This window comes from Doryrhamphus excisus, chromosome 13, assembly GCF_030265055.1.
Source record: "Doryrhamphus excisus isolate RoL2022-K1 chromosome 13, RoL_Dexc_1.0, whole genome shotgun sequence".
In the NCBI taxonomy this organism is placed as follows: Eukaryota; Metazoa; Chordata; class Actinopteri; order Syngnathiformes; family Syngnathidae; genus Doryrhamphus; species Doryrhamphus excisus.
Genome location: NC_080478.1, coordinates 4813961 through 4831904, shown reverse-complemented (window position 1 = coordinate 4831904; position 17944 = coordinate 4813961). Strand labels below are relative to the sequence as shown.

The 17944-nt window shown below is 39.5% G+C and overlaps 1 protein-coding gene across 4 annotated transcripts in view; it reads right to left on the bottom strand.

The window, feature by feature from the left end:
• LOC131140119 (protein Daple-like) overlaps positions 1–17727 on the bottom strand; it is a 45397-nt gene extending 27670 nt beyond the window's left edge. For all 4 annotated transcript variants that reach the window (XR_009132358.1, XM_058090265.1, XM_058090267.1 and 1 more), the window contains exons 1-7: positions 17203–17727; positions 15910–16022; positions 13096–13204; positions 3668–3737; positions 2320–2378; positions 995–1078; positions 734–877 (exon numbers count right to left, since the gene is read on the bottom strand). Coding sequence is in view for 3 of the 4 variants with exons in the window: in XM_058090265.1 (XP_057946248.1) it covers positions 734–877; positions 995–1078; positions 2320–2378; positions 3668–3737; positions 13096–13204; positions 15910–16022; positions 17203–17262 (639 nt within the window). In the remaining variant the exon portion in view is untranslated. The remainder of the gene's footprint in view (positions 1–733; positions 878–994; positions 1079–2319; positions 2379–3667; positions 3738–13095; positions 13205–15909; positions 16023–17202) is intronic.
• Between the last annotated feature and the right edge of the window lie 217 nt (positions 17728–17944).

The window sequence follows — 17944 nt, the reverse complement described above, 5'->3', positions numbered from 1 at the left end:
GTACTACTCCAAGTTTCTCCCAGATGACAGTACTTCTCACTTTATCTCTAATCTTGGGTTCCATTTTGGGTTCCATTTTGGGTTCCACCTCGCTACCAACGCTAACAATATTGTTGTATTTATATATTACGCTGTTAACAATTAAATATGTTGATAACACTAAAATCTGCTGTGTTTATACTAATAATTATGAGCAAAAAAATTAAAATATTGAGAAAATCCTAGTATAAGGTACTGCATTTGTATCTGTATTTAGTATCAGATCATCATCAAAAGTTTTGGATCATTTTTGTGTTTACCATTTTGGGTTCCACCTCGCTACCAATGCTAACAATATTGTTGTATTTATATATTATATTGTATATTATGTAACACTAAAATCTGCTGCGTTTATACTAATAATCATGAGCAAAAAATTAAAATATTGAGGAAATCTTAGTAAAAAGTACTGCATTTGTATCTGTACTTAGTATCAGATGATCATCAAAAGTTGCTGTATGATACTATAAAAATATTATGTTAAGTGTAAGACAGATATCCCTCCGCCTGGCTAACTTCCTGGTAGCTTGGCTAAAAGTTTTAGCTTTTGTTTTTATTTTTGTTTTTTATGGTGTTTGTGTGTTTTTAGTTTTGGATCATTTTTGTCTTTGCGGCATTTGGAATTCTAAAGAATATTAATTAGTTTTTCCTCTTCATGTTATTCTTTGACAGCTTTTTTCCCCAATGTCGTTACCTCACTGGCCTTGTCTCTTTGCTCAATCAGTTGCCGTAGCGATGCAGCCATGCTGCGTGACAGCGGTTCCAGCTCTTCCTGTCCAAGTCCTGCTCCTTCCTCCAGCCACGAAAGGTCAAGAACATTCTGCCGGTTGTGGGTCACCTGAAAAACACACTTTCATGTGACTACAGTAATGGTGGTTCCCTTATGGTGGTAGGAACCCTTAGTGGAAAAGGTCTGGACAATCAGAACACTTGAAGTGGTCTGGGCTCTACTGACCTCCTGGATGTGAGACACAATGGCTGCCTGGGTCCCGATGTCCAGCAGTTTGATCTTCTCGATCATCTCCTCCTTACGTTCGCACTGGGGATTCACAAACACCTCAAAGGTTAAAAACATGAGCATAAAGGGTGAAGACCGTATGGGAAATGGAGTTATTCGTCATAGTTAACACGTCAGGGTGGCCTGACACGATATTTCCCATCCCTCCATTCACCGACTGCTCCCATCCTTCCTGTTTCATGAAACCAGTCGAACAAAATAACGGAAAAAGACGAGAGCAGGGAGTGTTCAATGCTGTCCATTAAAGACAGAAACACCACAGAGCTTTATGGTAATGGTAATGGTTTTATTTCATTTGAACATGCATCAAATTAGTAACTGTCAGTAACTGTTACATTTGTTCACTTCCTGCCTTTTTTTATTTTTATTTATTTTTATTTAAAAAAAATGTTTTAATTTTTTTTAATTAAACTTTTTTTATGGTTTTATTTCATTTTCACAACATTTGTTCACTTCCTGCTTTCCTAATATAATTTAAGTTTTTTTATTTTATTTTTTTAATAAAAAATATATTTTTAATTTTTTTAATGATTTTAATTTTTTATGGTTTTATTTCATTTGAACATGCATCAGATTCCAATTGAATGCATCCCATAATCAGTTCCCAGTTCCACATGTCCAAAAGGAGTAGGAAGAAGCAAAGCTTATTAAATCCTACCCCTCCATCTGGTACTTTTACAATCACTAACTGTTACATTTGTTCACTTCCTGCTTTCCTAATATAATTTAAGTTTTTTTCATTTATTTTTGTTTTTACATTATTATTTTGATATTTTATATTATAAAATTATTGTTATAAATGTTTTTATTATATTATTTTTTATATTATTATTTTAAATTTTTTATGTTTTATAATGTGTTTGAGAAACAGCTAGCACCAAACCTGCCAGTAAAAACGGTAGCGAAGACTCGTTTGTGTACAAAAGCTTTCATGATTTTAGTCATGGCTGCACGGCGTTCGAACGGTTAGCACGCAGGCCGCGCAGCTCGGAGACCCGAGTTCGATTCCACCCTCGGCCATCTCTGTGTGGAGTTTGCATGTTCTCCCCGTGCATGCGTGGGTTTTCTCCGGGTACTCCGGTTATTGTGGCAACGTTTAATTCCACAGCGGCGCCAACGTGCAGCTGAGTCTATTGATGCAGCGTCGGCAGTCGGCTCTGCTCAGACATGAAAAGCTAAACAGAAATACTCCTTGGGTGAGCGACGCAGTGGGAGAGACCGGCTGTCTGAGCATGTGTACTTGGTATTTGTGTAAGAGTTACCTGAACAGCACAGCCAAGAATTAACAGTAGAAGTCTTTTCAGCTCCTCCATGCTCTTTGCTGTGGGGGCAAACAACACAAAGACTTACTTCTTCTGCATGTTTTTGGATTAGAGTAGATTAAAAAAAATGATAGAAACAATTTTTTTTGCATGTTCTCCCCGTGCATGCGTGGGTTTTCTCCGGGTACTCCGGTTTCCTCCCACATTCCAAAAACATGCTAGGTTAATTAGCCACTCCAAATTGTCCATAGGTATGAATGTGAGTGTGAATGGTTGTTTGTCTATATGTGCCCTGTGATTGGCTGGCCACCAGTCCAGGGTGTACCCCGCCTCTCGCCCCAAGAAGACAGCCGGTGACGACCCTCGTGAGGATAAGCGGTAGAAAATGAATGAACATTATTCCAACAGTAAAATATGGTGGTGGTAGTGTGATGGTCTGGGACTGTTTTGCTGCATCAGGGCCTGGAAGACTCACTGTGATAAATGGAACCATGAATTATTTTTAATATGCATATATAGGCTGCACGACAGTGGAGTGGTTAGCACGCAAACCTCATAGCTAGGAGACCAGGGTTCAATTCCACCCTCGGCCATCTCTGTGTGGAGTTTACATGTTCTCCCTGTGCATGCGTGGGTTTTCTGTGGATACTCCGGTTTCCTCCCACATTCCAAAAACATGCTAGGTTAATTAGCCACTCCAAATTGTCCATAGGTATGAATGTGAGTGTGAATGGTTGTTTGTCTATATGTGCCCTGTGATTGGCTGGCCACCAGTCCAGGTTGTAACCCCACCTCTCTCCCCAAGACAGCTGGTGACGACAATGAATGAACATGATTCCAACAGTAAAATATGGTGGTGGTAGTGTGATGGTCTGGGACTGTTTTGCTGCATCAGGACCTGGAAGACTCACTGTGATAAATGGAACCATGAATTATTGTTAATATGCATATATAGGCTGTACGGTGATCGAGTGGTTAGCGCGCAGACCTCACAGCTAGGAGACCAGGGTTCAATTCCACCCTGGGCCATGCGTGGGTTTTCTCCGGGTACTCCGGTTTCCTCCCACATTCCAAAAACATGCTAGGTTAATTAGCGACTCCAAATTGTCCATAGGTATGAATGTGAGTGTGAATGGTTGTTTGTCTATATGTGCCCTGTGATTGGCTGGCCACCAGTCCAGGGTGTACCCCGCCTCTCACCCCAAGAAGACAGCTGGGATAGGCTCCAGCACCCCCCGCGACCCTCGTGAGGATAAGCAGTAGAAAATGAATGAATGAATTTATTAGTGGGAACGGTGCTTAAGTGTTTCCATGAATGTTATCAAGATGTTTGGGGCGTGTCAGTTACCTGATAATGGATCCTTGGCGATGCAGACGATGTTAGGAAGGGGCATCACTATTAGCTGCTGAAGGGTATCCTGTAACAGAAGAGGAACGTTTGTGAAGGCAGAGAAAAAAAGAATGTACTTGAAAACCGCCTCATCCATGACATGCTAGTCATGAACAAGACTCTAACATGAACAGAATCTAAAGTTGCGTGTCTCCATGTTTATAGCCTTCTTAGGTGTGTTTGCCTCCCCACTCGTGTGTCTGTGGGTGTGGAGCCAACACTCAGCCAACAAAGTTTATCAGGAAAAAGGTCAGAATGGAGGATAGGAGCAAAAGCTTGACATGCTTCTTCAACTTGGGGTGAGCGGATCAAATGTTGACAGGTATTGGAATTGGATCAATACTAGCTTGATGAGAGTGATATTTTTTCACTTCTCTTGGGTTGGGAATGTTACATCAAAAAAGTAATTAGTTATAGTTCCTAGTTACTTGTTACCAGTAAGAGTGGACAAAGTTTTTTTACGTGGATATAACATACTTTCGACGTGTACATATTTTTACCTTTCGCCTCAACGAGGTTAAAGTAGTGTCTGTACTTCCTTTTGGCAAACGCTGTAGTCTCACTAGATTGCACTAAACACCCGCCCACTCAAGTTCTCTGATTGGCTGAAGACGCAATCTTAGCCAATGCTCATTGCTTATGTTGCTCTAAACACCCGCCCAGCTAAGTTCTCTGATTGGCTGAAAACGCAATCTTACTACACCTTAGCCAATTCTCATTGCTTATGTGCTCTAAAAACCCGCCCACTGAAGTTCTCTGATTGGCTGAAGACGCATCCTTAGCGAATGTGCTCTAAACACCCGCCCACTCAAGTTCTCTGATTGGCTGAAAACACAATCTTACTAAACCTTAGCCAAATGCTCATTGCTTATGTTGCTCTAAACACCCGCCCACCCAAGTTCTCTGATTGGCTGAAGACGCATCCTTAGCGAATGTGCTCTAAACACCCGCCCACTCAGGTTCTTTGATTGGCTGAAAACGCAATCTTACTAAATCTTAGCCAATTGTCATTGCTTATGTGCTCTAAACACCCGCCCACTCAAGTTCTCTGATTGGCTGAAGACGCAATCTTAGCGAATCCTCATTGGTGATGTGTTTTTTTCTTGTTTTTAATATTTTAATATCTATTTTACGATTTTATTTCTTAAATGATCTTTTAGTTTTGGATTAAATTCAATTTGTACCTTTATTTATTTGTATTTTATTTTTACTTTTTATTTTACTAGTCTGTGCAGCACTTTGGAAACTCTGTTTATAAATTAAAGTGGATTGGATTATGTGCTGTCTAAACACCCGCCCACTCAAGTTCTCTGATTGGCTGAAGATGCAATTTGTGAAGTCTGTGATATATTTTTTAGGCGGCTTCAGTAACGTACAGTAACGGGGTGTCGAAAAATGATAACGGCGTTAATGCCGACAGTAAAAGTAATTAGTTAGATTACCCGTTACTGAAAAAAGTAACACCGTTATTCCCATCACTGGTCCTAGGTCTGCCCAGGGGCCTTTTTTCCCCGGCTGGGAACGCCAATGGAGGCGTTTGGACTACATGCCCGAGCCACCTCAAGTCCCGCTCGCAAGTATCTGCAATTGACATTAAAATGTACAGTATCGCCCATCCCATCATCAACACGGTATTGTTCCGACAATTCCAAAATGTACGTGAATGAAAGGTTGTAATGGAGAACAATGGACTTGTTTACACGAGGACACATGAGGGTGGGTTAAGGACTCCATGAAGAGAGATAGAGAGTTTAGAGCGAGGACGTATGGGAAGAGACATAACAAGGTGTGTGCTTGTGGGCGAGAGAGGGGGAGAGAAAGCGGAAGTCCCTGGGAGCCGTCTGGGAATAACGCACGCAAAAACAAGCCCCCCCTCACACACACACAATCACACAAAGTTCCATAACGCACATTTCAACAGTCGTCGTTTGGTTTGTGTTTCTCGACTTAATACGTCGTCTGAAAGTCGCCTGCGCTTGCATCGCCTTACATAAGCGTTCCAACTGAACTGGAGTACGGGGAAAAGGCTCGCAGGGAGCACAATGGCTGCAGGTACGATTACAATGACCTTAAGACCAGGAGGTAACTTGATCGTGGAACCTCGCTCTCCCTTTACCCACAATGCACTGGAGGTGTGAATAAAACATGCGTGCCGATTACCAGCTGGTCCTAGGAGGTTTGACACAGCTTACGTCCCATCGGGGGGGGGGGGAAGCCACAATATTTGAATAGCAACTGTAACCGTGCTAGTCTGGAGCTATATGCTAAATGTACAAATATAGACATGAACAGGAGAAATATGATCCCATTATGTCATTGGATGCTCATATCACCTCCTACTTCAGTACGAGGTGCATTATTATTAACAAAAAAAACACCTTAAACTGTATTATGGAAAGCAGGAAGTGAACAAATGTAACAGTTAGTGATTGTAAAAGTACCAGATGGAGGGGTAGGATTTAATAAGCTTTGCTTCTTCCTACTCCTTTTGGACATGTGGAACTGTGAACTGATTATGGGATGCACTCAATTGTAATCTGATGCATGTTCAAATGAAATTAAACCATTAAAAAAATTAAAATAATAAAAAAAATAAAAACTATTAAAAAATTAACAACTATTTTTTCAAAACAAAAAATAAAATAAAAAAATTAAATTATATTAGAAAAGCAGGAAGTGAACAAACCATTAAAAAAATAATAAAAAAAATTAAAAACAATAAAAAAATTAAAAACAATTTTTTAAAATAAAAAAATTAAATTAAAAAAACTTAAATTATATTAGGAAAGCAGGAAGTGAACAAATGTAACAGTTACTGATTGTAAAAGTACCAGAGGGGTAGGAGGGGGAGGGGTAGGATTTAATAAGCTTTGCTTCTTCCTACTCCTTTTGGACATGTGGAACTGGGAACTGATTATGGGATGCACTCAATTGTAATCTGATGCATGTTCAAATGAAGTAAAACCATTAAAAAAATTTAAAATAATTAAAAACTATTAAAAAAATTTTTTTTAACTATTTTTTGAAACAAAAAATAAAATAACAAAACAAATTATATTAGAAAGGCAGGAAGTGAACAAACCATTAAAAAATAAAATAATAAAGAAAATTAAAAACAATTAAAACAATTTAAAAAAACAATTTTAAATAAAAAATAAAATAAAAAAAAACTTAATCTATATTAGAAAGGCAGGAAGTGTAACAGTTAGTGATTGTAAAAGTACCAGATGGAGGGGTAGGATTTAATAAGCTTTGCTTCTTCCTACTCCTTTTGGACATGTGGAACTGGGAACTGATTATGGGATGCATTCAATTGTAATCTGATGCATGTTCAAATGAAATTAAACCATTACCATTACCATTACCAAATAAAAGACAGGTGGCGTCAGGTCGCACTTTACTATTTTGAGTGGAGCAAGATTATAAAGAATAAATATACAGTCCCTGACAAAAGTCTTGTCGCTTATCCAAGTTGTAAGAACAACAAATAATAACTTGACTTGTAGTTGCTCAATTGGAATCAGAAATGACTTATATGAAAGGCAAAGCCCTCTAGATTATGCTTTTTATATCAAAATAAAGTTTTGTACCATTCATTGAGTTTTATCATTTAATTAGGACATAAAGGTCAGATTTTGCTTGGACAAAAGTCTTGTCGCATACAAAAAAATGTAGAAATAATACATATACTTAATTTTGAATACACAAATATGCTACAATAACATCAGAACATAAAGTCATTGTACCTTGGAAAAAAGAATTAATATTGTGTATGGCTTCCATGAGCTTGGAGGACTGCATCCATACGTCTTGGCAATGACTCAAATAACTCATCTGGAATGGCCAAGAAAGCAGTCTTGCAGGACTCCCAGAGTTCATCAGGATCTTCCAAGCCTCCTCCTTCATCTTACCCCAGACATGCTCAATAATGTTCATGTCTGGCGACTGGGCTGGCCAATCCTGGAGCACCTTGACCTTCTTGGCTTTCAGGAACTTGGATGTGGAGGCTGAAGTATGAGAAGGAGCGCCATCCTGCTGCAGAATTTGCCCTTTCTTGTGGTTTGGAATGTAATGGGCAGCGAGAATTTCTTGATATTTCAGGCTGTTGATGTTGCCATCCACTCTGCAGATCTGTCGCACACCCCCATACTGGATGTATCCCCAAACCATGATTTTTCCTCCACCAAACTTGACTGTTTTCTGGGTGAATCTTGGGTCCATGCGGGTTCCAACAGGTCTTCTGCAGTATTTGCGGCGATTGGGATGCAGTTCAATGGATGATTCATCAGAAAAATCAACCTTCTGCCACTTTTCCACTGTCCATCCTTTCTGCAAGCTGTGGGCCTTGGCAAATGCAACACGATTTTTTTGTTGGCTGCCCATTACATTCCAAACCACAAGAAAGGGCAAATTCTGCAGCAGGATGGCGCTCCTTCTCATACTTCAGCCTCCACATCCAAGTTCCTGAAAGCCAAGAAGGTCAAGGTGCTCCAGGATTGGCCAGCCCAGTCGCCAGACATGAACATTATTGAGCATGTCTGGGGTAAGATGAAGGAGGAGGCTTGGAAGATCCTGATGAACTCTGGGAGTCCTGCAAGACTGCTTTCTTGGCCATTCCAGATGAGTTATTTGAGTCATTGCCAAGACGTATGGATGCAGTCCTCCAAGCTCATGGAAGCCATACACAATATTAATTCTTTTTTCCAAGGTACAATGACTTTATGTTCTGATGTTATTGTAGCATATTTGTGTATTCAAAATTAAGTATATGTATTATTTCTACATTTTTTTGTATGCGACAAGACTTTTGTCCAAGCAAAATCTGACCTTTATGTCCTAATTAAATGATAAAACTCAATGAATGGTACAAAACTTTATTTTGATATAAAAAGCATAATCTAGAGGGCTTTGCCTTTCATATAAGTCATTTCTGATTCCAATTGAGCAACTACAAGTCAAGTTATTATTTGTTGTTCTTACAACTTGGATAAGCGACAAGACTTTTGTCAGGGACTGTATATTATAAATATAAAAATAAAATATGTGCTGTGCATCAATGCTGAAAAATGACTGCTTGCATCCAACGCATAAGGACATTATAACAGGACTCAACAATGACCCATTTACACACACACACACACACACACACACACACACACACACACACACACACATAAAATCCATGCCCCATTAACACTGTGGGCTCGCATGTCTAATACCAGATCAATATAATATTGGCAGCCACCAGGAGACCTGACTTTAAAAAATCCTCTAAGCGTCACTTTCGCTTTCACACCAGGAGGAGGAGGAGGGTTCATTCGCTCTCCTCATTCTGCTAGAAAACCAACACGCCCAGGTGCTGTGAGACATACGTAGTACATAGTGAACCCGAGTGGTACCACTACTTTTGTGTGTATGTACGTAAAGTAGGCCAGAGGATACGGTGTTCAAAACAACCACAGAGTCAACCTTTTGTTTGGCAGTTTCCTCCGTCTCCCAAGAGTGGGAATTCCGACGGGAAGACCAGACTTAGAGGGCCAATTCTACTAGTCAAAAAAAAAATACTACAACTGGTACTTGGATCAAGATAAATATAAATATCAACTATGTTTATTTTTGTTGATATCGTTACATTTAGGGCTGCACGGCGGACGAGTGGTTAGCGCGCAGACCTCACAGCTAGAAGACACGAGTTCAATTCCACCCTCGGCCATCTCTGTGTGGAGTTTGCATGTTCTCCTGTACGGGTACTCCGGTTTCCTCCCACATTCCAAAAACATGCTAGGTTAATTAGCCACTCCAAATTGTCCATAGGTATGAATGTGAGTGTGAATGGTTGTTTGCCTATATGTGCCCTGTGATTGGCTGGCGATTTGGGTAGGCTCCAGCACCCCCCCCTTCACCCCCCGGCGACCCTTGTTAGAATAAGTGATAGAAAATAAATGAATGAATGTATTATCAGAGCCCTCTAAACGTGATCTAACACCCCTATAGTCACCTTTACACCCATATTGTGTAATATAGTAAACATAATAAGAGTATATAAGCAATTTAAAACATAATTAAGAGTTAATTAACAGACCCTGTCCACAGGAAGTGGACAGGGTCAAGTTTTAGCTTAGCTTGAGTTACTGTTACTAACTTTCGTATGAAGGATTTTTGTTCCCGTTGTGAGACAATGCAAACCTGCAATAAAAGCCTGTTGTTGGCATTACGCTAACATTATTTACACGTGGTGGCCCGTTGGAGAATATGAATATTATTTACATATTATTACTTGGATATAATAGGCCATATTCCATACAATGCAACGTTCACAGACTGATTGTACTTCGAGTCTGTATGCACCGTTGAAGTGGGTCATTCCGGGCAGTATGGGGTTAATCTGATGGTTAATCTCTAACCACAAACAAATACCTACCACTGAACACACACACATACACACACACACAGATACACACGAGGCGTTACACATGTACAAGTACAAGTAGACAAGTAGTATTTCTGAAACATGATTCTTAGAATGCCTTTAAGATGCGCCAACTAAAACAACTAAATAATACAACTGATGGCGATTATGGATGGCGTCCTATTGGTTGATCATCCATACACACGTGTGCTCCTTGTATGTGCTCCTCGATGTATGACATTCCTTGTTATGATGTTTCGGGATCATGAACGCACCCACGGTCAGGTCTCAGCACGTCACAATCACAGACAGTCCAAAACCACAAAACGCTACACATGGAATCATATCTGCAGACTGGAATCAGACTTCCTGACTACAAGTTGCTATTAGCATCATGGGGATGTCGATATTAGCATCGCTGTAAAAGCCGCAGGGTAAGAAAAAAAATTGTTCTTTTTTCTATTACTGTTTCATTTCATTCTTATTTCTTGTTAGATGCTATATGACAACACTCACTGGCTAGCATATGTTAGCATTCATTCATTTTTTACCGCTTATCCTCACAAGGGTCACAGCGGTGCTGGAGCCTATCCCAGCTGTCTTCTTGGGGCCAAGAGGCGGGGTACACCCCGGACTGGTGGCCAGCCAATCACAGGGCACATATAGACAAACAACCATTCACACTCACATTCATACCTATGGACAATTTGGAGTGGCTAATTAACCTAGCATGTTTTTGGAATGTGGGAGGAAACCGGAGTACCCGGAGAAAACCCACGCATGCACGGGGAGAACATGCAAACTCCACACAGAGATGGCCGAAGATGGAATTGAACTCGGGTCTCCTAGCATTGAAGTGCTAACCACTCGACCACCGTGCAGCCTGGCTTGGATAATGTTGAAAACGATATTTGGATGGATGGATGGGATAATGTTGAAAACAATATTTGGATGGATGGATGGATAGATAGATAGAGATAGATAGAGATAGATAGAGATAGAGAGATGGATGGATGGATGGGATAATGTTGAAAACGTTGTTTGGATGGATGGATAGATAGAGATAGATAGATAGAGAGATGGATGGATGATGGGATAATGTTGAAAACGATATTTGGATGGATGGATAGATGGATAGCTGGATGGATAGATGGATGGATAGGATAATATTGAAAACGATATTTGGATGGATGGATGGATAGATGGATGGGATAATGTTGAAAACGATATTTGGATGGATGGATGGATAGATGGATGGATAGATGGATGGATGGATGATGGGTGGATGGATGATGGCTGGAAGGATGGATGGATGATGGCTGGATGGATGGATAGATGGATGGGATAATATTGAAAACAATATTTGGATGGATGGATGGATAGATGGATGGGATAATGTTGAAAACGATATTTGGATGATGGATAGATGGATGGATAGATGGTAGATGGATGATAGATGGATGGATGGATGGATAGATAGATGGATGATAGATGGATGGGATAATATTGAAAACGATATTTGGATGGATGGATGGATGGATGGATGGATGGATAGATGGATGATAGATGGATGGATAGATGGATGGGATAATGTTGAAAACGATATTTGGATGGATGGATAGATGGATGGATAGATGGTAGATGGATGATAGATGGATGGATGGATGGATGGATGGATGGATGGATGGATGGATGGATAGATGGATGATAGATGGAATGGATAATGTTGAAAACGATATTTGGATGGATGGATAGATGGATGGATAGATGGATGGATGGATGGATGGATGGATGGATGGATAGATGGATGATAGATGGATGGATGGATAGATGGATGATAGATGGATGGGATAATGTTGAAAACGATATTTGGATGGATGGATAGATGGATGGATAGATGGTAGATGGATGATAGATGGATGGATGGATGGATGGATAGATGGATGATAGATGGATGGATGGATGGATGGATAGATGGATGATAGATGGATGGATGGATGGATGGATAGATGGATGATAGATGGATGGATGGATAGATGGATGGGATAATGTTGAAAACGATATTTGGATGGATGGATAGATGGATGGATAGATGGTAGATGGATGATAGATGGATGGATGGATGGATGGATGGATGGATAGATGGATGATAGATGGAATGGATAATGTTGAAAACGATATTTGGATGGATGGATAGATGGATGGATAGATGGATGGATGGATGGATAGATGGATGGATAGATGGATGGATAGATGGATGGATGGATAGATGGATGATAGATGGATGGGATAATGTTGAAAACGATATTTGGATGGATGGATAGATGGATGGATAGATGGTAGATGGATGATAGATGGATGGATGGATGGATGGATAGATGGATGATAGATGGATGGATGGATGGATAGATGGATGATAGATGGATGGATGGATGGATGGATGGATGGATGGGATAATGCTGAAAACGATATTTGGATGGATGGATGGATGAATGGCTAGATGGATGGCTAGATAGATGGATGGATAGATAGATGGATAGATGGATGGATAGATAGATGGATGGATGGATGATAGATGGATGGCTAGATGGATGGATAGATAATAATGTGGAGAATAAATAGATGACATAAAGTGTTTTTCTACGCTCCAACTCCAATAAAAACGTATTCCAGAGTTCCTGTTCCCTTGAAGTTCTTCTTGGGTGATTATGGTCTGATTCCACACCTTCCTCATAATCCCCTTCACCCATGGAGGTGTATGGGGAATAATTCACTTATCTTGGATTTATTCCATTTTTTATGATCACAGTGGTTTCTTTCTCATAAAGCTCCTTGAGGAACAGGAATAGGAACAGGAATAGGACTAACTTGTGTCCTTCATGTGCTCGTATGTGACCTGTACCCAAGTGGTTTCTGGAGGGACGCAGCCCCCAAAGACAAAGCTGGTTCGGTGAAGGTCCCTGGTGAGCGTGCATACCTTGTAGTACGTCCTGACGTGTCGGGTGAGGAGGGTCAGGTTGTGAAGACGGAGTGACACGTCGTTGTTCACGTTCTTGTTCAGCCTCTGATTATTTGGGCCGGGGTCACTATGGGAACAAAAACACATCCCGGAGGACTTAGTTGGCACCCATTTAGGACGAGGACTACTAGAAATAATTCCTTTTGTACGGAAGGAGAATTTACGATAACAGACGTCATCCTCTGACAGGCTCATTTGCATTTCAACAGTGTGTGTGTGTGTGTGTGTGTGTATATGTGTGTGTGTGTGAGCCTTGAAAGTCTTTTCCTGACCTGAGCCACGTCCCAACATAACCAAGTCAAACATTTGTTCACTTCCTGCTTTCCTAATATAATTTAAGTTTTTTTATTTTTTTTTTAATAATTTTTTTTTACAATTTTTTTAATGGTTTTATTTCATTTGAACATGCATCAGATTACAATTGAATGCATCACATAATCAGTTCACAGTTCCACATGTCCAAAAGGAGTAGGAAGAAGCAAAGCTTATTAAATCCTACCCCTCTATCTGGTACTTTTACAATCACTAATTGTTACATTTGTTCACTTCCTGCTTTCCTAATATAATTTAAGTTTTTTTAATTTCATTTTTTATTTAAAAAAGTTTTTAATTTTGTTTTAAATTGTTTTTAATTTTTATTATTATTATTATTATTTTATTTTTTAATGGTTTGTTCACTTCCTGCCTTTCTAATATAATTTAATTTTTTTATTTTATTTTTTATTTAAAAACATTTTTAATTTTGTTTTAAATTGTTTTTAATTTTTATTATTATTTAATGGTTTGTTCACTTCCTGTCTTTCTAAAATAATTTAAGTTTATTTTATTTTTGTTTTAAAAAAGTTTTTAATTTTTTTAATAGTTTTAAAAAAAAATAATTATTTAAAAAATTTTAATGGTTTTATTTCAATTGAACATGAATCAGATTACAATTGAGTGCATCCCATAATCAGTTCCCAGTACGTTCCCTGGTACTTTTACATTCAGTAACTGTTACATTTGTTCACTTCCTGCTTTCCATAATGCATCCAATGCCATAATGGGTACCATAGTAAGTGTCAATATAGTGATATATATATATATATATATATATATATATATATATATATATATATATATATATATATATATATATATATAGCACATCATGTCGGCGGCATTATGAATTATCCTTACTGGCCTTTTTTGCAGTACATTTAGCCATGAAATAAGGAATGATGGCAGTTTCCCATATTTCCCAACCCATTTAGGACATGACAGGACCAGGCAAAGAGTTTTCCACATTCCCCCAAAAGCGACTGCATTCCCTAGTTAGGTTTTATTTTGTGTGTCCAATCCAACAGAATGAAGAATGATCAGTTGGGGGGTGGGGGGTTGGGTGGGGTGGGGTTCCTAAGGTGCGGTGAACTCCGGTCATGTCCTATGGAGTTCTGTGCCAGCTTCATGTGGACTGAAATAATAGACTGACTGGGCTGAATGACCTTCCTTTAATAATGTTCACAGCACCTCCACCCTGGCCCCCCTCCTGTTTAACCCACTTTCTTACAGACCCCCCCCCCCCTGCAAGACCCAACCCCACACCCCCAGACTGAATATATGCGAGGGGGCTGGGGATGCAGTGGGAGAGTGGAGAACAATAGCGTTATTATGATTGGAATAACGTATCCTAAGACAATGAAGTATGAACGCGTGTGATTGGCCGGCTTCAAATGCACTTTTATGTTCAGCGCAAACAACCATTCACACTCACATTCATACCTATATGGACAATTTGGAGTGGCTAATTAACCTAGCATGTTTTTGGAATGTGGGAGGAAACCGGAGTACCCGGAGAAAACCCACGCAAACGCCACACAGAGATGGCCGAGGGTGGAATTGAACTCGGGTCCGCTAGCTGTGAGGCCTGCGCGCTAACCACTCCACCGCCGTGCAGCCCATATTTGCATATTAACAATAATTCATGGTTCCATTTATCACAGTGAGTCTTCCAGGTCCGGATGCAGCAAAACAGTCCCAGACCATCACACTACCACCACCATATTTTACTGTTGGAATCATGTTCATTCATTTTCTACCGCTTATCCTCACGAGGGTCGCGGGGGTGCTGGAGCCTATCCCAGCTGTCTTCTTGGGGCGAGAGGCGGGGTACACCCTGGACTGGTGGCCAGCCAATCACAGGGCACATATAGACAAACAACCATTCACACTCACATTTATACCTATGGACAATTTGGAGTGGCTAATTAACCTAGCATGTTTTTGGAATGTGGGAGGAAACCGGAGAGATGGCCGAGGGTGGGATTGAACTCGGGTCTCCTTGCTGTGAGGTCAGTGCGCTAACCACTCATCCACCGTGCAGCCCTTCTAATTTATAGCCTTTATGGAATGTTTTTTAAGGATTTTTTTGTTAAAATTGAAAATGGAGTAAAACAGTTAGAGTACAGTATAAAAGTGCATTTCATACAAAGGTTTGCTAGTCTTTGTAATGATAGAAGTATAATATAGTATAATGTAATAAAGCCCTTTTAGTACATGAAAGCCATTTTGTTGAGTCATGCTGGACCGTCTGAATCCCATCAAAGAGGCTTCATAAAAAGGCTAAACTATCACTTTTAAGAGCGTGAGCAACACATGTGGCAGTGACGCCCTCAACCTGAAACAAGAGCGTCACAGGATGTGGTCGCGCATAAACGCACGCAAGACGCACTAACACACACACACACACACACACACACACACACACGAGTCAACCGAACCAGAAGCATCACCTACATGTGTGTCATGATCTTGTGCAGGAAGACGCCATCCACGAGCTCGATGAACATGTTGACACGATCCTCCGAGCCCACGTCGTCACATGACCCCAGCGGACCCAATGTCCGCACCTGAAAACACACAATGTAAGGACCAAAACAATCATTGTGACACAAATTTACTTTACGAAAAATAGAAAAAAATGCTGCGTTCCGCTAATGGCCCCTGGGCCGTACTTTGAAGACCATATAAATTTTTTGGCTTTTGAAAAAAAAATTATTACAAATATAAAAATTTGATTTTTCAGATAATTAAGATAATTTGCTTATAATTTTATTTAATGTATTTCAATTATTTTTAAATATTTTTATTTTTAAAATAATATTTATATTATTTATATATTTAACAATCTGTTCAATTCTGTCACGAAAAAGGGCATTGATTTTTTTTATTGTTTTTATAGTACTGGTTCACGCGGTTAATAGTAAAATAAGTAAATAATATAAATATTATTTAAAAAATAAAAAAATATTTTATTTATATATTTAACTATATTGTTCAATTCTGTCACAAGAAAGGGCATTGATTTTAAATTAATTAATAAATTGATAGTACTGGTTCAGGCAGTTAATAGTTAAATAAATAATATAAATATTATTTAAAAAATAAAAAAATATTTAAAAATAATTGAAATACATTAAACTACATTAAATAAAATTCTAAGCAAATTATCTAAATTATCAGAAAAATCGAATTTTTATATTTGTAAGATTTTTTTAAGGCAAAAAAATGTATAAGGTCTCCAAAGTACGGCCCGGGGGCCATTAGCGGAACGCAGCATTTTTTTGCCCCAATTTTTAGTGCCTCCCCAGTACTCAATGGAAAAAGTTTAGACACCCAAGCAGTACATGAATTGAAATGTACTGATAGAAGTTGAAGGGAAGCCATGATTATTATTTACCTGTCATCCATGTTCGATACTGCCACCTACTGGATTGGAGTATGCACCTTTTCAAGTCAAACCGCCATTGTACCAAACAATAACCTTGTTTTATAACCGTGTTTATAAATTAATATCGTAATAAAAAAAAGGATAAGAAATAAATTTGTAGACTGGAATAGCAAATTAGTGAACTTTTACTTTTACGTGACAGTACTTTTACGTTGACATGTGTACCCAAGACACGGTCATTAGAATCAAAACAAATATGCATACAACATATAAGTAGCACCCGTCGTGATGCGTTTGTGGAAGTTTGTTAACTTTTAACTCCCCACATCTACCCGGGAGAGAGACACGCTTCCACTCACCCACAACACGAGTGGGGACTCCAAGAAGGCAACCAAGAGCTCGGAAAGAGTCACATCCATGTTGGTGGTGGTTGGTTGGGGCTGCGGATCAAACAATCGATCAATCAATCGATGATCTCCACAGGACGGAACAAAGCCCCCCTCGCGGAATAGACCTCCCCCGGATGAGCTTTCTCTCCAACGCTCACTATTGTTTCACTTTGTCCCTCCACACATGGTTTAGTATTCCCAATCGTCTCCAAATGGTCCCAAAAAGTCTTCCGCAAAGTTCCAAAAAGCGACACAATCATATCCGGTGGCTACACTTGGGAAATATCCATTTTATTCCACGGAAAAACACTTGATCCCAACTTCGCAGGACTCGCGTTGTCCGGGATACATCACACATGTACAAACAAAAAACTATTAAAAAAAGCAGCAAAAATACGCGATAAAATATTACTTTACACGCAAATGCGACGTTTTAATGGTCTTTTTCTTAAACGTCCTACCGCAATGGTAGCGGAGATACAATACACAAACTAAAAGCGGACAAGCGGAAGTTGATTGGCGGCAGTTTTGACCAATCAGCTCAAGCGAACAAGCAAACCCCGCCCTTTGCTACAAAATAACCAATTATCACGCAGTAAAATGCGATCGCTGGTTTTCATCTGGCTGACGTCACAGCTAGCTGTGTTTTTTTTATCAGTATTGCAATACTGCGAACTATTGCTGATGCTTTTTTTACTTGAAACCTTTCAAG